At 35.5% G+C, this 24,289-nt stretch overlaps 1 protein-coding gene across 1 annotated transcript in view; it reads left to right on the top strand.

Annotated features, from left to right (window-relative positions):
• Positions 1-24,289, top strand: part of LOC145285890 (von Willebrand factor A domain-containing protein 3A-like) — a 333,383-nt gene that overhangs the window by 270,274 nt on the left and 38,820 nt on the right. The window contains exons 26-29 of the mRNA XM_080134354.1: positions 2,038-2,180; positions 8,192-8,336; positions 14,176-14,320; positions 17,410-17,561. Of these exons, the coding sequence (XP_079990480.1) occupies positions 2,038-2,180; positions 8,192-8,336; positions 14,176-14,320; positions 17,410-17,561 (585 nt within the window). The remainder of the gene's footprint in view (positions 1-2,037; positions 2,181-8,191; positions 8,337-14,175; positions 14,321-17,409; positions 17,562-24,289) is intronic.

Raw genomic sequence — 24,289 nt, 5'->3', positions numbered from 1 at the left:
TGCATCTCCGATCTCGCTCATTGAACATTGTGTCACTTTCAGACATGACAGAAGGCTCCTATCACTCTTGGGATTTGTACACAACTGGCCAACTAGTAGATGTTCATCAAATGGAAATGGAATCATGTCGTTTTTTAGGGCGACAATTTTATCGTTCCACCCTATATATTAATTACCTTTTATAGAAATCGTTATTTTCTCTTAGTATACATAGCAATGATAGTATAGCTTAGCAATGAATATTTGACCCATCAACCAATATACAGTTTCTTAGATTAGTTCTTCAAAGGACTCCCATGTAAATGTTTTTCCTGCTTTTAAGCAGTTAGTCAGGCTGCACGAAGTATTGTATGTGTTAAGGCTGGTTGCATCTAAGGCATCAGCCTAGAATTGGAATCTGCCAGAATGCATGGCACTTCACTTTTTTGTAACAATTACTATTGTTCTTTTTCAATACAGCTAAAATAAAAGGTATTTTCAGTTTAGAAAAAGTAGGATCTGGCCTTCGGGCTAAGATCTAAGTGCAGTATCTGTTCTGATACAACACTTGAGTTAATTTGTCCTTGGTCAATGTAAGGGAAACCCTTCTATAATAAATAAGGCAAATTTTATTTTTTGCCTACTGTGAGAGTGCCTCTTTTTGGGGAGCTGGTTTTCCTTCACATTAAAAACGACCTTGTGTCACATATTGCTCTCATGGAAAAAAAATAAATACGAATAACAATCTTGCCAGATACCTCTTCTTCCGTGGATCGGAGAGGCGTTTTATTTATCTGTTTCGAACATAGTCAAATGAACTGTCGACCGTAACCAAAACTTTAATAATTATGTTGCAGACCAGGATATAATAATACCCTAACCCGCTACAAGAAAAAATAATGAAACGAATGGAATTGAAGGAAACAAAAACTCAATGATGGATAAGATAAACGTGTCGTTTATTTACTGTTGAAAGAATGTTTTAGATATAACACATGTTCATGTCCGCGCGGGTGTAACCATCGTTTGTTGCGGGATTGGTAGTATAGAAGGAAAAAGGAAATGTGTGTTCATCTCACGTTCGAGTCACTGTCGTTTGTTCGCGCGTGGGAAGAGAAGTGAGTAATGTAATGGAACGAGAAATGGCAGTCCATCGTGTAGACAAAGAAAAGGATAGAGAGTTGACATCAGTTAGCAGTCAGCTACGCGAAGGTGTTCTCAGGGACCAGTAGTAGATAGAGAAAGAGTGAGAATGTGTACATACGGTCTGTTAGCTTTTTGTCCCACATAGTAGCAAGTGGTGTGAGGTATGCGGTCGGTCCGTAGACCGACCAGCTCGAAAGCTGGTCCTAAAAAGGAAGAAGCCGCTTATTGCTTTTTCTTTTATAGGTGTTTCCAGTAGTCTTTTGCGCATGTGTAGATTTCCTTTGAAAGGGGAAGTGACATTGTTCTTGTGTGCGCGCGTGTGAATACGTGTGTGTATATACACGTGAATGTGAGTGTATGTACGCGAACGTGAATATATGTACGTGTGTGTACGTGGGCGCGTATGTTTTTGTGGGCGTATGGATATGACGAGTAATATAGCTTAAAATGTGAACGTGTTTTTGTGTGCGACTAGGAAAGGCTCGTGCAATTATATCGAACCACCTGTCTAACCTACTATCATGCATTCTTCATTTAATTCCGTTTGCTACCTGCTTGAGTACTTTACAGAAGAGCGTATTTCTCGTTGGATAATATGGTAACTTGGACATGACCCAAGAAAGTGGGGTGGAGTGAAACGCTATGATGATCATTTTATTTATTGATTCATACAAAACAACGGTAGGGGAGACAACCGACCAATCAAAATTTGGTGTTGAAAACAATAAAATTCTTCCTTCCTACCCTCGAATAATTTATCTGGCTATTTCCAAACGTATTTCTTTTTCTTTCTTTTTTTTTCATTCTGATTATAACTATTTTATGAGTATCAAGCATTCCTAGTTTTTTTAAGCTGTTGTCTTTTCTCGATTATTCTAAACGTTTCTTCTCTTCCTCTTCCTCTTATTCAAGGTATTGTAGTATCTTCCCCAGTATAAATGTTAAAGGGACAATTCGACATTTACAACTGTTGCCACCGGAACTCAAAGCATACAGCGCTCAAGTAGAACAAATACTTCAACATTATCTTAAACGGCTGCAATGGTTGCTTAGTGGTAAGTTTTCATTGCTTTCTTTTATTCTGAAATACTTGGCATTGGTGTGAAATGCTAGAAAATTTTCAGACTGTCTACTAGACAGTCGAGTTTCGATGTCAGCTTGAGGCACTTGCCGGTCTAGTCACACTGAAGAGTACGTATATATATATATATATATATATATATATATATATATATATATATATATATATATATATATATATATATATATTGCAGCACACAAGTCACCATTTTTTGGAGAGACAAACACATATAAAGAGGCCGACAAGAATTCAGTATAGGAGACTAACTGTCGGTCCCCTTTGTTTAGATTTGAAACCGACGGTACTGATGTTATCCTGACCGTCTGTAATACATAAATAAATAAATATTAGACTCTTATTTTTCTTAATAATTCAGTACTCTATTGGGGTTCTCTTCAACTAGCTTTACACACGCACACACACACACACACACATACACACACACACACACACTTATATATACAGTTTATAAACACTCTGGGAAGAAAAATTGATCAGAGTGCTCAATTACCTGCGTAAAAGTATAACACATTTATAAATTAAGATATTTACATTGTGGAAGTTGTCATACCGGTGGTTTCCTTGTAAAAAAAAATGCCAATTTATCAGTGTCTGCTCAATTAGCCATAAAATTACAAATTCATCTCTGCGAGGTGTTAAAAACAACTGGTGCTTAATCTACAAGTTCTTTTAATAAAACAAAAACACGAAACGGAGAATTTTATCATTTGTTATGTGGATGCAATATTAATATATATATATATATATATATATATATATATATGTGTGTGTGTGTGTGTGTGTGTGTGTGTAGAAGAGATTTAGAAGGCTATCACAATGTGAGGAATGGGATATAATCAGTATTTATGAGGAAAGACGAAAACAAGTGACAATTTACAAATCAATAGGTATATACATATATTTCTATATATACATATGTCATTTTTTTCACTATTCCATCAAGTATGCTTTGAATAGATCTGTTACATCCACCATTTGAAAAGGGGAATTTTGCCCGAAATATAATGGATATTATCACAGATCACACAAGTAAGACATTTGTATTTCATACAATTGAATAAATATATGTATATACTTATTGATTTGTAAATTGTCACTTGCTTTTGTCTTTTCTCATCAACACCGACTATATCCCATTTCTCGCATTGTGATAGCCTTCTAAATCTCTTCTATATACCTATCCCATACAATGCTTCAAGCAAACTACATATCATTTATATATATATATATATATATATATATATATATATATATATATATATATATATATACTAGCATGGTACCCAGCGTTGCCTGGGTTGACATGAAGTTCTGTTTGAAGCACACCTGTATACTAATCATTTTCATCATGGCCAACGTGGATACCCCCACAACAAATATAAAAGAACGGATGAAAATATGCAAATGTAATCGCCCCAAAAAAAGAAGTATGTGATACCCTCTCTGCCAGATATTTCAGCAGAAGGTCTACAAAGAGAAGAAACTATTCTCCGGATATTGAACACTGGAAACTCCCCCTCCTCCCCAACAAAAATAATAATTAAAAATAAATCATTACAACTTTTGTTTCAATAAAAATAATCGCGAATGCCTGTTCAATCACACAAAAAAAGAATCTACAAAAAATTAATTCCAAAAACAATTAAATGAAATTTTTCATAATTTTATATTTCTAATGTAACCCCCTCCCCCCCAAAAAAATGAATTTGTCGTATTTTGGGGTTCGTTTTGTTTATAAAATTGTTAGGTGAAAGTACAGAATAGTCTCATAAAAAATAATTAAATTATCGTTATTTTATGTTTCAAATGTAATTCGCGCCACCCACCACCAAAAAAACCTAAAAAATTGTATTTGTCATGTTTTGCCCCCCTCCTCCGATCGCCAAACTTGAAAAAATGCTAGAGATGACATGTTTCGTTGAACACTTTGTGGCCAAAAAGTGGGTGCTGATTTTACATTAAATTTATATAGAAGTGATCCCACGCTAAAATGTTAATTTTCTTTTTGTTCAAAATTTCTTCTTTCATATTATTTATAAAGACTGTTTAAACGTATTAGGCCTCAAAAAGTAGGTCTTAATTATTTTTAGGGGTTAAATGACGCTGGGTCACATCGTAAAATGTGACCATTTTTAATTTAAGATATTGAATAAATTATAAAGATAATCTGTTTTGCAGGCAATTTAGCACACTTGCTATGGTATAATTATTATTATAATAAATCCTGGACAACACCGATTAAATTGTATTTTAAAAAAGGAGCAGATAATGTATGGGATGATGGATTTTGCTCACATGGAAAATTGGCCCTGTGTCTGACTAACTCTACCCTCGTGTGGATGCAAGTAAATGAGGACATTAGTTTTAATTATTTTTCTCTAGCCCAATAACCCCCTTCCCCCGGACATCGACGTTGAAAATAAGGAAAAATGATGTATCCTGGAGCAGAAGTTTTTCAAAAAACAACTTATAAATTATATCGGTGTACTTATAGTTTACATGACCAAAGAAAACTTCTAAATACATTGTAAGAAACGGATAACCCAACAATAACAAATAAAAAAAGGGTTACTTAAAAATTAAGCGAAAAAAAATTACCTCCAAATTAAAGATAAAAATAAAGAATTAAACTATCAGTTATTCTCTTTTGATTTTCTAGTTTGAAAATTAAATGGTTTCAGATTTCAGATAAAATAAGTTAAATCAAATATAAATTGAAATGAAAATAAACTAAATAATTAATTTTTAAATTATATTTTTAAATAATACAGTTGAAATGAGGCTATTATGTCGAATAAGTAATATCATCGAGCTAATTTTTTAAATAGATTTAATTTAATGTGATATGCTAATGACCGTAACTCAATCAATGGAGATGTGGTCCGAAGAATGCTATATATAGAAATTACGCATAAAACATAATGTCTCCTTTGACAGAAGTATCCTATCATGGGTGTTAATATTTCTTGACCAGGAGAGGTGTACACACATATCGCCTTTATATTCCTTTGAACATGGGGGGGGTGTACACACAGACGAACACACACGCTACTACTTTATTTATATATATATATTATTTTTAAAATGTAATTATCCACTGACACGTGTTTCGTCGTCTACGACTCATCAGAGTGGCTGTATGATTAAAAGGGAAAATTATTCCCAACTCGCATTTAGGTAGAAATGCACTTTCGTAAATAATTGAATTCATTCAAAACATATCGCTAAAACCAAAACAAAACAACATCTATATATATATATATATATATATATATATATATATATATATATATATATATAATTGATAAATTAATTTGAAATGCTTAAATTAAATCAAAAAAGAACATATTCCACAAATAAGAACAGTATCTGAGTAATATTCATATTTAAGTACGTATAATAATATCCGTCAAATTTTATTTCATGAAATGTTCTAAAAGAGTATGCATCATATTTAACAGAGATACCATATTTCATGTCTCTTCATTCTAATATATAAAGAAAAATTAGTCGGATTATTGCAGTTAGACCGTTATAGCATTACATTTGATAAATCGATATTTTATTCTGCTTAGCCATTCATCAATTTTTTACACTTTTTTTTACAATACCAAAATATCTTTTACTTAGGTTTCTTTGAAAAGAATTACTTATTCCTGCTAGAAAGATTTTCATGATGAAGATAATGTTTAATAATGATTTTAAAAAAATCAAGCCCTACATTGATTTACCTTTTTTTGACTATCATAGTTGTAATAACGATGCCCAGAATTCACGCTATCAATATGGTTCTTCCAATGAAGTTACTTCAGAGGTAAGGTTACACAAAGAATCTGAAATGAACACGAGATATTTTTAATCTTTGAAAACTGTAACAGATCCGCTGACACTGATAGCAGCAGCTGCATAAAGATATGCAAATGACCAAGTTGGCTACGGAAGCGGTGTTCAAAGAAGAGGTGTTCAAGACATGACAAGAAAAGCACATTCAAGACACGTGGGTGACGTCGCAGCAGAGACAAAAAAAAACACGCGTGGCCAGACGACAAAATAAATTGATTAAATATTTAGAAAAAAAAATGCATTGTTGAAAATACCAAATATAAAGACTTTTGTTTAAAAAGATAGAAAGTGAGTCGAGTTTTTTCCCTTCTTCTGTTTCCTTGTGACAGAGTCTACAACGTGTTGGGTCCTTTAAAATGTAATGGCAGTGTTAAAATAATTTGTACAATGTTACAAAACGACTGACAAAGCAAAAAAAAAAAAGAAAGAAATGCGATTTACCTTAAAAAGGATTGCATGTATTAAGAATATACACAACTTGGGGCCAGGAGTTTCTTGGGTTGCTCTACTTTCCCAAGCAACGTCGGGACACATGTATGCTTGTTGAATATAAAAACTCGCGATCCTTATAAAATATATAATTCATTGAATAAGTGCTGAGAATTTAATTAACATCGAATAATTCTCTCATCTGTGGTGATTAAAAAAGATTAACATGTTGGCATGGTTACAAAGTGCAGTCATTATCATTGCGTTTCACTCCATCTCAAGGTCCATCATTGGGTAGTGTCCACGATATCCCTCCGCTCCACATTGGAGCATGGCTCACTTTGGAAACAGTCTGTGAGAGGATGTGTGTAATAGTCGCAAAGAGAGGTGTCCTAATGTGAACCCGTTCCTCCTATTTTTAAAATGATTAGATCCAAAAATTACGAAAATCCATAAGGTAGAAAATTATTTATTCAAGAAAATAAAAAATAGAATTTGATGAAAACGATCGTAAAACACAGGAGAATTCGAAAGTTGTTGTATATTGGTTTATATTGGAGGGGATGATATATTAAAACGTGTCATGTGTTATCTAGTGGATGTAAGATATTGTTCTTTTAACAGACAGATAATAAAGGTATAAATCGTATGTATGTTGTCTACCCAGGAGGACATGATATTGACGTGTAAACTGAATCATGTTGTATCAGACTTATCACACGGGATATTTTTACAGTTCATATATAAGTAGAATAATATATGCTTCATACCTTTTTTCTTGAAGAGTTCTTCTGTATCTTCCCGCTGCTCCGTGATGAACCATGAAGCGGTCAGCACCATCCAATTGAGACATCTGTTCTTATTTGTGAAACCATTAAAACAACTCTTTATATTTTTATAATATAAATTTATTACAGTTATCTCAAATGGTTTTCACAGGATCTGCAGTTTGTCTACATTTTCTGTTCTTACAGCTCGCTCCCTAGCTTTCTGTTCACCCCTGTCTAGATGTCTGTCCGCTCTAGTGGTCAATCCTCAACTCTCTGAATCTCTCCAAACTAACTACATCACGTGTTCTCTTACGTCACCTAATTACGTGCCTCAGACCAACCTAATCCACAACTAGTTAGTTGCTTATTCAAAACCCCAAAATAATGTTTACATATATTTTCTATTTTCACATTCCATTTGCGATTCACGCGTCAATCATTCCTTCCGCAATTTAATTGCTTATTCTTCTAATCATAATAACTGATTCAGCGACCATCCGTCGCTCAAATCAATTAACAAGAATACAATAACAATAATAATAATGTTTTGACCCTTGACCCTGCTTGCCACAGTTAACAGATACTACGCTATGATCACAGCCTAAAGGGTCATAATATTACAAATGGGAGGTTATTTTCCATTTTAATTTAAACAAAATGACGGAAATTTTTCACCTGCTAACACGATTAAAATTGTTTTGTTTAATAATCCAGTAATATTCAGGTAATTTCGACTGCATAATTTGGAAGCTAATATTGTAACTAATTAGAAGTGACAAAAAAAATCAGTTGAAACCATTGCTTTTTATCTGAAAACTCCATTTATCGACTACAAAGTTTTGCCCAAATTCTGTAGAAGCACCAAAATATTTGAATTGTTAACAATTTCTATTAATGTTTTGGTAATCTGTATCGATTTTAGGAAGTTGTCGAGTTTTCGGTACCATCATCCATCAAAACTGTGTCTTCCTCATCGACATATCAGGTTCGATGAATCCATACCTTGATGAGTTAAAGAAAGAGATTGTTTCTCTCATCTGGGAGCAGCTTTATGCCAACAAGATCAAGTAAGTTCACACTCCTTTTGTTTGTTTGTTTTTTTAGCAGAAAGTATAATGCGACGAAAATGTTAGAAGGACCAGAAACAAAGAGTTAGGAGTTAGGGTTAGGGTTCAGCATATCTTAGAACGTTCCAAGTGAAGAAAATTATAATTAAATCTGTGTAAGAAATTGAGCAGATATTTTGAGCTTTCATGTGACAGTATGTAGATTTTGTAGACTCGTAAATAGTGTGTGTATATATGCTTGCATCTTTGGGTGCAACTTTACTATAGTGTATTGTGCAACGCAGTAGTGTATTTTCAAACAAAGGCATTTTAAGGAAAAAAACATTATTACCTACTTACGTGTCATGTTCAAATTAGTATAAATTCAAAAATTTACGAAATATCGTCCAGTAGAAGACGTACTAGAGTTAATTTTTAGAGGAAAAAAACATGTAGCATTATCTAGGATATCTAGCAAGATGGCTGAATTGAAAGCAGTTATCTCCCCCTGATTTCAAGCACCTGAATGGGTTAATTTACACTGAAATTGCAACTTTGAAAAGTTTTCTTTTTTTACTTATAATTATTTTTCTACTGGACCATTTTTCGTAATTTTTTGGAACTTATACAAATTTCGGCATGACACATAAGTAGGTAATAATGTTTTTTTCCTGAAATTCATTTTTACGCACAATAGTAAAGTTGCACCCCTTTATTTAGTCAGTGTGGAAGTATGTGAATGAGCTTGTGTATGAGTTCAGTCAGCAGTATGTATAAGCTATCGCTGCGTGTTCAGTAGCTTTTGATAGTTTCGTGTTGCTGTGTGCCGAGACGGTTTTCCTTTTGTTTTTTTTTTGTTTTTTTTTAACTTGTAATATTTGTTTATTGGTTGTTATAACTGACAAAGTGGATACAAATATTAGCTTGAGAGGAATATTTTATTTTCTTAGTTTTTACATACTTTTAGAATTCTGTGTCTGCTCTTCGCAGGACACGTGTGACAACGTAGAAGCCTGGAGACTGACTGTCCAATCCTTTTTAGGTCAATCATCGGTCAAAGAGAGAGAGAGAGAGAGAGAGAGAGAGAGAGAGAGAGAGAGAGAGGGGGGTGAGCGAGCAGCAATAGCAGAAGAGAAAAGGGAATGGATTTTTGGGTATCTTGGTTAGTTGAGTTCTTTTAGAGAAAGAGAGGATTAAAGAAACAATGTCTTTTCTTCATGGTAGTAGTATGTGGCCTGGGGTCACTTAGGTTCACTCCTACAAACTATTTGTTTTCGCAGGCTTCGTTCATCGGGTTTTAAAGAAACGTGAAAAGGTGGACAATGCTGGTGTGTTTGTGTTTTTATATTATACACCTAGTATTGCAACATGCGGAGGTGAATATTTCTGCGCTTCTGATTGACAGGTAAAGAAGTTTGTTGAGATTTTGTCCCATTGAGAATTGGTTAAGTTCTTTGGGTTAAAAATTAACTTGGTGCTGCTTTCTTATTTGTACGTGCCAGAGTTGATTAAACTCGTCCTATCATTGCAGATAAAGCTAAACTCATTTTATTTTTATTATTTGGATTCATCTGACTACTGTTCTCATCTTCAGTGTTATTTGCACAATGTTTCGGTCGATGTATCTTATCGAAAAAAACAACATGTAGTATTATCTAGGATAAGTAAGATGGCTGACTTGAAATCAGTTACCCCCCCCCCTGATTTCAAGCATCTAAAGGATTAATTTACACTGAAATTGCAACTGGGAGTGTGAGAGGAAAAGAAATAGACAACGGGTGAGAGAAAGAGAGAGTAAAGCAATGTTCCTTGGTGCGTGATACAGCCTGTTGTGTGTACTACTGTATTTGCTCTGCGTGCGTGCTATCCGCATCCTCTCTCTGTTTGCCAAAAGAAGTTTTGGAGGCCTTTTTATATTTTTTAAAGAGACTCTAGAAACTGGCAGAAATAAGCCTTTCTTTATCGAGCCCTGATTGGTCAGAAATTCATCTTTTTGACGAGGAGAGTGTTTTATACTACGTCGGCCATTTTTCAAGAGTCTTGCTTTTTGATCCAAAGTGGTTTGGTGTTGGTGAATGCGGTAATGCCGCGCAAATGAATTTTTAAAAACACCCGTGCATGAATAAATTTTAGTGTGTGTGTGTGTGTGTGTGTGTGTGTGTGTGTGTGTGTGTGTGTGTGTGTGTGTGTGTGTGTGTGTGTGTGTGTGACTTGGAAAGATAAAATAAGAAACAGCACGTGTTTAAACATTTTCAAAAACCAACAAATTGTTTATACAAAATTTTGTAATTGTTTTAGTTGACCAACGTAAAAACAATGCGGCTCTTATTAAAAAAAAAAAAAACCCTGCTAAAATGTCTTATTTCCAAAAGAAAAGAAAATTAAATTATGTAGATCAATGGATTTAGGTTATCTTTCTCCCTCTCTCCCACTCTCTCTCTCTCTCTCTCTCTCTCTCTCTCTCTCTATATATATATATATATATATATATATATATATATATATATATATATATATATATATATATATATATATATATATATATATAAAGAATAAAAAAGCATTGTAAATGCAAAAGGATATAGGGATGGTATGCCAAAAAGTATACAAACAAGATAGCTATGAATGGCTAGGCACATGGAAATAGAATTGCATCCAAAGTATAGCCCTATAGCTTTTCTCCAATCTTCATTCCGTGCCATCATTACGGTTGTAAAAAGCTATAAGGCTATACTTTGGATGCAATTCTATTTCCATGTGCCTAGCCATTCATAGCTATCTTGTTTGTATACTTTTTGGCATACCATCCCTATATCCTTTTGCATTTCCAATGCTTTTTTATTCTTGTTAATTAGTATTTTTACTTACAGTCTTATTTTTAAACTTACATTCATGATAGTATTGTCTTTTTTAGGAGGCGGCTCATTGCCGCCTCCATTAGTAGCAGGTCGCTTCCTGCTGGGTTTTAGGTCTTTGGGTTTTGGGCCTTAGGAGTTGCCTCTTGGTCCTCCATCGGTTCTATATTACATAGAGAGTGCTACCGCCTCTCTGATAAAACAGTTAGAGTATTATAAAGTTCTAAAATGTTCATACCTTCACTATTAAATTTTTCTTGGTTCATTCTTTGGCGTTTTGGCAAAGATTTGGCAGTTTTTGATATTTATATTTATAATAGTTTGTGCATGAGGCAGCTTTTTTCCCCTTGGGATCCCTGTTATACCGTGCTTTTGAGTCAGCACGTGAGGCAGCCTTCTTATTTTCTGGTTCTTTGTTATAAAGAGCACGTGAGGCAGCTTTTTTCCCCTCAGAATCCCTGTTATACCGTGCTTTTGAGTCAGCACGTGAGGCAGCCTTCTTTTTTTTCTGGTTCTTTGTTATAAAGAGCACGTGAGGCAGTCTTCTTTTTTCTGGTTCTTTGTTATAAAGAGCACGTGAGGCAGCCTTCTTTTTTTCTGGTTCTTTGTTATAAAGAGTACGTGAGGCAGCTTTTTTTCTCCTCAGAATCCCTGTTATACCGTGCTTTTGAGTCAGCACGTGAGGCAGCCTTCTTTTTTTCTGGTTCTTTGTTATAAAGAGCACGTGAGGCAGTTTTTTCCCCCTCGGGATCCCTGTTATACCGTGCTTTTGAGTCAGCACGTGAGGCAGCCTTCTTTGCCTCAGGATTTGCATGATACTTAATTTTTATTATTTCAGCATTTTTCTGATAGTATTCTTTTTGCTCAGATAATACCTTGACTTTGTTTTTTTCATAGTCTATATTTCTCTGAGCTTTTTTACTACGTGCTGACTTTGGCATTTTTTATTAAATGTAAACATATAACACTTATGTGTATCTTACTATAATATCACTTATCTTATAGCAAGACAACTCTCGTAGAATTGAGATACTGTCCCGTCACCAATAGTTAAAGTGTGGAACGGTATGTACACCAATAGTGTAGTTGTTATCTTTATATGAAGTCCTAATCAGTGACAGTGTGAGGTTACTTGGTTAATTTATTGTAGTTTATTTTAGAAAACTTACTTGTTTTTATTAGTAGATTGTGTATAGTAGCCACAATATCTAGTTATTTTTGTGGCTAGGGCTTAGATTTTGATTCTTTTTGATCAGCTTCCAGTGAGTTCTTAGAAGATGACTTTCTTGCAGTTTCTTTTGCGGTTAATTTAACTTATTTCCTTTGGCGTTTGGTGAGTTCTTAGAAGAACTGGTCTGATCTACTTTTCTTAGCGAGCGAAGAGATTCAGCTGCATTTAACAATGGTTGCTATAGTGTATTTTTGCGCATGCGTAAGAATTTCAAGTTTCCTCCTTATTTTTCAATAGTTTGACAGTAGTCATGTGTCTTTCTGCCAAGAGCGACAGACGTGATCGTCTAGAGGTTAGGACCCCACGTTGTGGCCGTGCTAACCTAGGTTCGAATCCTGGTCACAGCATTGACATTTTGTACATATTTTACAGTCCAAAATCTGAAGAATTATTTGTTTTTATAACATTGGTTTTTGACGTCGTACTTGCTGATAGGTTACTCTTATAACAATTTTGATCAACTGAGATAAAGATTTCGTGGTTTCATTAACGCTGGTGGGTTACTGTTTAAAGAAAAAACCTTAACGTTCACCTCAAATATTCAGCGTCCAAGAAATATAGGCTACTGGAAAACTGGAACGTCTGTGAGCATCCGGTGTATTATTTGGAGCTGTCCCTTTTGAGAGAATTTCCGTGTTCGAAGTGGTCTGTCTACATTGGGTATATAGTGTTTAAAACTTGTTATTACACGTAATCTTATTTAATTATGGAGTTAGCTAAAAAGCGATGGGTCACTGCACTTCTCCGTGTAAAGAGCAGTCGATTGATGCTTGAACTGTTGTCAGAGACCGTTCGTACACCGAGATACATCGTCTCAAAAGAAAGAAGAAAGAAGAGAGAAGAACAATTGGCCATTTTTGTACCCTTTTTTTTTTGCTCTCTTTTGACATTTTAATCGACGTTCTGACACTCGCTGGATTCGTAAGACGCTTCTCTGTAAGAATATGTGCTTTTTGAAACTTATAAGTTGATTTTAGTTGAGACTTGGATAGTTTTGTTTTGTAGGCGTATATAGGCGTGTACGGGCCATCCCTATATAGAGAGTGCTACCGCCTCTCTGATATATATATATATATATATATATATATATATATATATATATATATATATATATACATATATATGTATATATATATATATATAACTACTTAATTTACTCACATAAAATTAATATACGAAAGTATATATTTTTGCGTAAACTTTAAGTATTTACTTCAAAAGTGCTCAATACGTAGGTAGAGCTAGTTAGTAATTTATAAAATATATATGGCGATTATGCTACACTGAATATTCCGCGTTTCATCCACTCACGGAATATTCAGTGTAGCTTAATCGCCATATATATTTTATAAATTACTATATATATATATATATATATATATATATATATATATATCCATCTCTTCCTGTCCCCTTCTCTCTCTCTCTCTCTCTCTCTCTCTCTCTCTCTCTCTCTCTCTCTCTCTCTTTCTGTTTCTATTTCAATAACATAGCATGGGTAAAATAAACATATAAACATTTTTAGCAGAATCTGGTATTACATGGTTGAATTAAAGTGCCACTTGTTCAACATTTTTTTTTTTTTACTAAATTCTTCCAATTCATATTAAACCCAATATTTTCCGTTTATAACTATTTTTCTACTATTTTTCTGGCAATTCATCTATGTAATGTAACTTGAATAGAATTTTAGCGAAGATGCTGCTTCGTTTTACACCTCAAAATAGCAAATTACCCCGAATCTGATCATTTACTTTTTTTGTTTTATTTTCAGTTTTAATTTTATCGCTTTTTCTGAAAATTGCACAAAATGGCAGCCAACGATACAGAGCGTAAGTGAAGAGAAATGCCACGAAGCAGTGGAATGGGTTTCGAATCTTGTTGCATCAGGAAACACGTGCACGTTAGAAGCCTTGGAAGTAAGAAACATTTTATATGTGTGTGTGTGTGTGTGTGTGTGTGTGTGTGTGTGTGTGTGTGTGTGTGAACAAAATAAAGGAAAAGGTGTACAAACATTACAATATAAAAAAATCAAATCAAATCGAAGGCAGATAAGTAGACTAATATTTCGTTTCGTTTAATAAAACAAACTTTATGTCTCTTGAATTTTGTTAGATGAGGATCGATAAATCGTATTATTCATATTATTCAGATTACTATTAACTTTGTTACGATAAGGTGCAGCGTACTAAGTATTATGGTATCCGCTCGATGCACAGTAAGGAATTAATAGGAATTAGTATTAATGCAAAAATGAGCATAAATTTAACCATATTTAGCCATTAATTTGGCATGAAGTACTCTAATTTAGCCATTAATTTGACATGAAGTACTCAGTCTAAGTCAACAGCTGATAACTTTTGCCCGTTTTTAACGAGCTACAATGTCTAGCTTATATATGTGTGTGTGTGTGTGTGTGTGTGTGTGTGTGTGTGTGTGTGTGTGTGTGTAATATACGTCACGAAAACAAAAAATACGGTGAAAGTGAGAAAAATTCCTCATTCCTTATTCCATGGAGTTTCAAGGATAGGCTCTTCACCTCGGAGGAAAAAGCGTTAGCAAAAGGAATACATAGATAAAAATCTAATTTTTGATGGTTAGCGCAATTGTCCAATAATTAGTGTTGCAGAAATCCAGTGAAAGTATGAGGTTCGTATTGGGTAGATCCAGCAAGAGATTCAAAAAGGAGTCTCTTTGGAATCTGGAAAAGGTTGTTATATATTTCTTTATATTTATAGTTCATCTCTTTCGAATTTGAAAAGTTTTTTATTAACATTTTATATATATATATATATATATATATATATATATATATATATATATATATATATATATATATATATTAGTGATGGGACGATTCCAATATTTTTCCTAATTCCAATACAATTACTGATTCTGATTTAGAGATCGTTTAATATTTAACTATAGAGTTGTTATTTTCCCCAGTTACTGTAAGAACAGACGTTAAACGTGCAGATATTTTCTCTAGCATAAAATTACTTTTGTTGGGGGATGATCTATAGATTTTATTTTACTGTTGATTAAAAATCAATAAATATTTAACATATATATATATATATATATATATATATATATATATATATATATATTTAAAAGAATGTAGCTATTAACAATTGTAAGTTTTTCAAACTTTTATAATTTTTTAATATTTTATAATATTCTTAAATATTTTTTTTTTAAATTTAAAAATGATAAAAGTCTGAAAAACCTACAATTGTTAATGGCTACACTCTTTTAAATATACATTTTTTCTGTCGTTGGAACTACACAACTATCACTTTATATATATATATATATATATATATATATATATATATATATATATATATATATATATATATTATTATTATTATTATTATTATTATTATTATTTGAGGGTGAACAGTTACATATGGTCGATACAAATAGCAACCATATGTAATTGTTTACCCTCAAATAATAATAAAAAAATATTTTACTTTTTTTATTGAGCACTATTTAACAACCTCGTTGTCTTCATTAGTCCCAACTTTTGAACCTCAAACCTGAATAATATATATACAGGTGACAAAAAAAACGGGCCCCAACTCTAATTAGGCCCTGTTTCTTAGTGTTTTGTCTGAATGAAATGAAACTTTGGTCATAACTAGTTTATTATATTCAAAATATCACATCAAAACACTAAGGTCTTTGGCCTCTTTTTCTCCATTCTACAGCATATGTTCTAGATGGCCTCCATTTAACTCCATGCATTTCTTGGGGCGCAGCAAGAAGTTGTCCATAATGTTCTTACAGACCGAATTGGTAATGGCTCTCATCTCCTCCCTGATGGCTTCCTTAAGTTCCGTGATGGTTCTGGGTTTCCCTGCATAGACTCTGTTCTTAAGACAGCCCCAAAGAAAAAAATCTGGGGAGCTTAGATCCAGGCTATGGTCTGGAGCTCACTCTTGAAAGTCTTGAGGACCTCCACATACCTCTTCTCTGCGCCAGATTCTTCGATGAAGATTGGTCCAATGATGCCTCTGGCCGAGATTGCAGCCCACACCGTGCACTTAGGAGAGTACAAGGGCTTGGTGGCTACTTCATTGGGTCTGGAGGACCCCCAGAAGACATTTGTCTTGGAGTTCCCCTTTCCATCAAGATGGAAGTGGGCTTCATCTGAGGTCCAAAGGAGGTTAAGGAAACTTGGTGTCTCCTCGATCTTCTCGAGCATCTTGACTGCCATAGCCCTCCTCTGCTTCTTGTCTGAGGCTGTAAGGATCTGCAGCATCTGTATTCTGTATGGGTAAGCCCTGATATCGTTCACCAGCACTCTCCTACAAGTCTCACGGGACATACCAAGGGACTGACTTTGCTTACGCACAGAGCGTTTCGGACTCTGCTGGAGAGACTCTCTCACTCTTTCGACCAGCTCAGCTGTTCGCTTCTTGGGACGTCCTGAGTGGCTTGGACGGTTCTCTTTGGCAGCGGTGAGGTTCTCCACGGTCCCATACTTCTCGAAGTTGTCCACCCAGTTCTGAATTTTGCTTTTGGATGGAGCCTTTTCACATTCGAACTGATGCATGAAATTGTCCTGAGTTTTCTTAAACGATCCTGCCTTGTAGTAAAATTTAACAGTGTATTCTTTGTCCCAGCTCCCACTGGGGTCTTGGTGTACTCACAGTCATTGATTCTGCCATGTCCTGTAAAATAAGGGCAATCGGTGAATAAATGATATATATATATATGTTTGATGATGTAACTGCATATAAATCCTCATAATCGGTTTTAAATCTGTTTTTCATGTGTTGGTGTGTTTTGTAAAAGTGGCTTTATCAAACCAACTCACTAACTACAAGGCTACAACCTGGACATTTAATCACCACTGATTGTGAAAATCCAATATTTCGGTCAGTTTGCCAGTTTTATAAAGGCAAGTTAAAATGGCTGTACAGCAATAAATCTTTTGGAAGAAATACACTAACAAACGATAAGGATCTCCCTTTTTTTTTTTTGGCAATTCTTCCAGGCTGCCTTCTCAGACGACACATTGGAAGCAATTTATCTGTTGACAGATGGCAAACCAGATACAAGCACTGCTTTTGTCCTTCAGAAAGTTCTAGAAATGGATGAAGCTAAACACATTCCCATAACGACAATTTCTTTCAACTGCACTGACAGGTATTTTTTTTCTTTTCTTTTTATATCCTTTTTTTTTTAATGTTTATCCAAAAAATAGAATTCTTTTTCATTTGGTAATTTTGTCCTGAAAAATTATTCGGCCTAAATTGATTTCAATGTCTCACTCCAGCAGAAACTAGCAAGACTTTAGGTGCGCCATCAAGTTGAAATAAAAAAAATACCATCAATCAGCATCCATGATCATAATTTGGATGTTGCTGTCCATGACTTTGTTCGTCTTGAAGATTTTTAGTTCCCTCGCACTGCTAGAACTCAGACACCAGGATCGGAAAGTGGGATTGAGAAGTCAACCTGCAAAAAGTGCCTGGGCAGCCCCGTCGGCATTCCTCGTTGAGGGCATTTCAGGCTATTAGCAATAAACTAGCCCCTTCTCAAAGAGAGAAGGCAAGGCTGGGGATGGTGGACCTAGAATTGCACACAACTAAACTCCCACTAATAATAAGTAGTAATAAACTCCTTCTCAAAGAGAGAAGGCTAGGCCTGGGAGAGTGTCTGTCCTCTTAGAATTGCACACAACTAAACTCCCATCACAAAATCAACAGGGACCGGAACATTACAGGAATGGTCCAATCTCTGTTGATTTTGGTGACCCATCTTAAATTAACAACCTCAGACAACCTCCGATTTGAGACAGAGCTTGGCAATCACACCAGCAAGACAGCTGCCAGGCAAAGAAGCTGATTGAACACACAATGATCCTGATCTACAGATTCTGCATCATGAGCATCATCTATAATATAAATCTCACCTGTCTATTTAAATGTATGCATGTATGTTTGTATGCCTGCCTAAAACTTTCGACAGGCAACGGGTTTTCACAAAATCAGTATCACTTTGCAGCTTGACTCTTCGGATGACAAATATTGAAAAATTGCCCAAAAACATTAATTCTTTCATTCTCAACTGGCCACTTTTCAACAGGAAGGGGCCGCTTTTTTCGCCGATATTTTCAAAAGCCATCACGTCTTTTCGATTGTCTAGCTTTAATTTAAACCTACGTCACTTCCGGTTTGTTGATGGGTGCAACAGCTAACGCGTCATGTTTTTTTTTCTTTTCTTTTCTTCCTGCGCAGTATGAGTTCGAGCCTGCCTGCCTACTCTCACTTTTTTTTTTTTTTGCTCAACCAACACCTTTCCAGACACATCCACTTTCTCTTCCGCCTTTGCGTCATGAGTTCAAGCCTGCCTGCCTACTACAACTTTTTTTTTTTTTTTGCTTAACACACACCTGCAAACACCCGGACAATGCCGGGAACCCAGGCTAGTCCATTATATAAAAAGAAAAAGCAAAATGGGCGCGCGTGTTTGTGTATGCCCAAGAAAGGCTTTCTTTCATCAGGCTTTTCGTCTCGGTTACATTTATGGAGAACTTTTCTCATACTTCTTAGATTGTAATATCTCCAATTTGCAAACAGACATCGTCTCTATCTTTTATTTAATCGAGTTTTAAAAAAATCCCTGGTTTCCAGTGTTTCCAGGGTTGTCTTTTTCATATTAAAAAAAGGGAAACTAATCGAAGCAAAAGCATTCGCCTGACCTTCTGGACTGGGACGTCTTGAAGGCAATTAGCTTTGATCAATATGGGGAAAAGCCTTCATATCAGATAATTACTATTCATTTGGACACTGCCAGAGTTCCCCCTTTTTGAGGTAAGCTGGTTTTCCTCAACATCGTTGGTAAACAAATACAGCAGAAAGCTGCAGGCTTAACTGGCTTACAGCCAAACTTAAGTACATGATTTAACTTTGCTATCGGCTATGGCATAATGGTTGACATTGCTGAATTTGAACACTTTACACTTCCACTCGCGTCATGGTTTTCCGCTTTCACATCACAGGTGCAAGCCTGCCTGCCTACTATCACTTTATTTTTTTTTCCAAGCACACACCGACAAACACCCGGGCAATGCTCGGCACCCCCGCTAGTCTATAATATAAATCTCACCTGTCTGTTTAAATGTATATATATATATATATATATATATATATGTATGTATGTATGTATGTTTGTATGTCTGCCTAAAACTTTCGATGGAGATAACTGATTTTCATGCGATCAGTATCGTTTTGAAGCTCGACCATTCAGACAACAAATATCAGAGAATTGGCCAAAAACATTAATTCCTTCACCCTCAACTGGGCACTTTTCTACAAGGAGGGGTCGCTTTTTTTGCTGATATTTTCGAAAGTCATTCCCTTTTTCTGATTGACTAGCCTTAATTTAAATCTTTGCCACCTCCGGTTTGGTGATGGATGCAACGGCAAAGACGTCACTTTTTTTTCTCCTTTGCTGTATGGGTTCGAGCCTGTCTGCCTACTACCACTTTTTTCTTTTTTTTTTACTCAACACACAACTCCAAACACCCAGCCAACGCCAGGTACCCAGACTAGTTTCTATGGCTATGAGTCCTGGATTTTGTGTGGCCAATAAGAGTGAAATATTTTCACATGAATAGCCTTCGATGCATTCTAACCATCACCTGGCATGACAAGATGCCAAATAGCATTCTTCTGGAAAGATCCGACGATACCAGTACATACGAGATGCCGTCAATAAGTTTCCAGACTTTTTAGTACAGGCATTTAAAATTGTTGTAGATGCTTTAAAATTCTGTAAGTTATTGCTACGTTATTCTTATTGGATGACTGGCCAATTTTTATGATTTCAGATTCTAATGAACAGCTACAGCAGGATTTGGAATACCCCCTACTAAAGCCTGATTATCACAGCTGGTAAGTTTCAAAAATGCAATCTGGACGTTAGGACACCTTAGAAGAACGATATGCAATAAAATTATGTTTTAAACTTTTGAAAAAATGCCACAGAAACGTATGGAATACTTCCGAATGTTTTTGGGCCATCCTGCATGAATTGAGCATCAGTTTTTGAGTGGCATAAGAGATTCAAGGAAGGCTGGGAGTCTGTGAAGGATAGTGAGAGGTGTGGGAGGAGTAAGAAATTCAGAACACCAGAGTTGATTGGCGAAAATAAATAATTTCATGGATAAGGACCATCGTGTATCAATAAGTGCAGAGTTTGATGTCAGTGTGGGAACTGTATACAAAATTATTTGTGAGAAACTGAAGATGCGGAAGGTTATTTGACCAAGATGAGCATCAAGACAGTTCCTCATCCTCCCTATAGTCCAGACTTTGTCCCCTGTGACTTTTGGTTATTCTCTAAGCTCAAGGAAAACTTTAGACGCTGTTGTTATGAAACAGATAAGGAGGTGAAAGTGGCTGTGATGAGGGCCATTGACACGCTCACATAAGAGAAACATGAGTTGGAACAATTACATTGAAGGCATTGCCAGGGCCGCTGCAAGAAAGGTAGGCTCTCTCTACCGTGCTAGAAAACTACTAACACCCGAAAGTATCCTGTACCTCTATAAGGCCACCATTCGCCCATGTATGGAGTATTGCTGCCACATCTGGGCTGGTGCATCTGCTACTAGTCTCTCGCTCCTTGACAAGGTTCAAAAGAGAGTCGCAAACCTGATAGGCCCTGAACTGGCATCTAAGCTTCAGCCTCTGTCCCATCGACGAAATGTTGCATCCCTCTGCCTTTTCTACAAGTATTTTAGTGGTGAATGCTCTGACGAACTGCAATCACTTGTGCCCCCACGGCGCGAGCACCCTCGACAAACCCGACAGGCTACTAGATCCCACCCCCACACTGTAGAGGTCCCTAGATGTAAAAGATCTTTTTACTCCAATAGTTTCTTCCCCAGAACCGCAAGACTCTGGAATTCCATTCCAGGTCCCTGCTTCCCCAACAGTACTGACGTGCAGAAGTTCAAGTGTAACGTGAACCGACACCTTGCTGCCCAAATCCCTACATAGTACCCCAGTAGTTGTTGCCCCTGATAGTAGCCCCCTACACCAAAGTGGCAATTTGCCTTGTTTGGGGTGAAAATGTAATAAAAAAAAAAAAAAAAAAAAGAGGACTTTCATGGGGGCTTCTAGAAGTTGTTGGAACAGTACAAGTGCATTGCAGCCGGAGGAGATTACTTTGAAGGGGCTAGAGTTTCGTGCGTGTCCTATCAATAAAAGTGCCCATATGAAAAAAGCCTGGAAACTTATTGAAGGCATTTTGTATGCACTGCTTAAACAGAAACGTTTGCATTTGGATCAACCATGCGGTACATAATGAACTAGATACATAATGAACGTTGACAAGGGTCGCGCTAAGTGCACATTCTGATGACGTCAAACTTACAAAATAGAATCTGTTCCCAGAGGCGACGTAAGCTTAAAACACAAGGTAAGAGGTCAAACAGGGCAAACAGTCACGTTTTGTCAAGCTGAGAGAAAACAAAAGGCTTTAGAATCATATGCCCCCCCCTGTATACTTTCTCTTTGTATAGAGCCCCATAAATTCTCACTAACTTTTCCCCTTGTAAATGGTAATCGCTTGTGCGTTTATTCTTTGCCAATTAAATGAATGAATGAAAAATAAGAGCCGCACGGGACACATGGTATAAGGAAACTTTGATAATCGCCAAGAGCGAAATGTCCTCACCTCTCAAACCTCTGTTCGCTGTGTCCACCCATTTGCGTTAAGAAGTTAACGAAATAATAGAAGTTACGTTAGTCTCTCTCATGTGTGATCATAAATAAACTAGACTAAACTTCAACGTATGCCTTGTCTACCTTTCTGGGCAAAGAAAAGATTATTCTGGCACTGTCTGTAGTATATAACATACTAAAAATGGTCGTCTCTTGGTCTTACTGAATTTCAGGACAAGAATTCTTCTAGTCTGGTTGAATATCCAGCTGCATGCTGTTACTTGAGGTAGCACCGCTTGGAAAAGATGCACCATTCTTTGTAAAGTTAGTGAGATTTTATTTGAGTCACGGATACTACTTATTTTGAATATTTTGTTAAGGTTTACTTGTTGAGAAAAGTATCATTATGCCAGGTTGTCCTGACAAACCCCTATAAAGAGAGGCCGTAGACAGGGGGTATTCAAGGTCTCTCCAGTGGGCATTCAAGTTCTCTGTGTGTGTGTGTGTGTGTGTGTGTGTGTGTGTGTGTGTGTGTGTGTGTGTGTGTGTGTGTGTGTGTGTGGAGAGAGAGAGAGAGAGAGAGGCAGGAAAGGGGTTGGCAGAAGAGAAAGAGGAGAATAGAAAGAGAAAGGGGGGAATATGAAAAAGAGAGAAGTAAGGAGAAAGAAGTTTTCATAGCAATATGTCACACTTTTTTCCTCCGGGCAATGCCGAGTATCCCTGCTACGTTTTTCCTCTACCATTTTAATTTGATTTTTTACTGATACTGAATATATATATATATATATATATATATATATATATATATATATATATATATATATATATATATATATATATATACTAGCATGGGTGCCCGGCGTTGCCCCGGTGTTTGGAGGTGTATGTTGAGCAAAAAAAAAGGTCAATTTTTTAACTTTGAACCCTATTATGACCACTTAAAATTAATTGTTTTTGGACTTAAATCAAGTTATTAAGTTAGATCCATGTCCAAGGAATCTATATCTAAAATTTCTAGTGTTTAGACCCAAAATTGTCGGAGGAGTTTGGTAGAATTCTCAAAGGTCAAATCGTTGAATTTTGACCCCTTAACAGCCAAATTTTGGCCGAAAACCGATCATATAGATTTTTCCATATCTCAGTATCCTGTATATCAAATTTCGAGTCTGTAGACTAAAAATTAACAAAGTTATTGTGTAGGGAAATGTACACAGACACATAGACAGACAGATACACACACACAGACACACAGACATGTTCACTTTTATAGATATATAGATATATAATTCTTGTCTGTTGCTATTCTTGTAGATTAATTTTCCGAATGACTGAGCTTCAGAACTACGTAAGTCCAGACACTCAACCAGATATTCGTTTCACTATTAAAGTGGTTCACATTCCAACTGAAAACAGATAATTTGTGGCGATTAAATTAAGTCTAATCACGTATTCAAATCAAATGTACGAAATTAGATTAATCGGTGTCACTCCACTTAAAATCTTAAACAAAATAAAATTAAGAAACTCGTTTAAATACATAAATGAGAAGAAAAAAAGAAGAACAGGTGACCATTTATTTAAAAACAAAACTAGATACCCAAAACACAAGTAGAGAAAAAACATTAGGCATCAAATCAAATAATTGAAACTAGCGGGACCTGTGGAAATTCCACGGGAGACTGATTCATATGGAATATATTGATATTCCTATTTACAATGCCTCCCCACAAGACAGAGTTAGACACCAGGGTCGTTTTTTGGCATCCTGTAGATAGTCAGCATAAATGGGAACGCTCTGATATTATTGTAGCTATTTTGTTAAAGCTGCAAAAGTATTTATCCAAGCTAGCAGGGACGCATGGCATAGCCAGGTCGTAAAATACGCTTAAATATGATATTTTAATTCTTGCAGATTTCGTATATATTATTATAGAGTTAATGTTCTATCGATTTTTATATATTATAAAGTTGCGATTTAAAAAAAACAAAAACTATCTATATGAATTGGGTTCATCAGCTTGAATCAAAACCGAATCCTACACTTTATATATATATATATATATATATATATATATATATATATATATAAAATATATTTTAGTCATCGACATACAGACCTGTTTCGTTGTTTCACAACTCATCAGTGCCGCTAGACTAACACCTATCCCAAGCCGAGGATCGAACCTAGAACCGTCGTGA

This window comes from Euprymna scolopes, chromosome 10 (genome assembly GCF_053919585.1).
Source record: "Euprymna scolopes isolate OS-2025 chromosome 10, ASM5391958v1, whole genome shotgun sequence".
Lineage (NCBI taxonomy): Eukaryota > Metazoa > Mollusca > Cephalopoda > Sepiida > Sepiolidae > Euprymna > Euprymna scolopes.
This window is presented reverse-complemented; position numbering and strand designations above follow the sequence as displayed.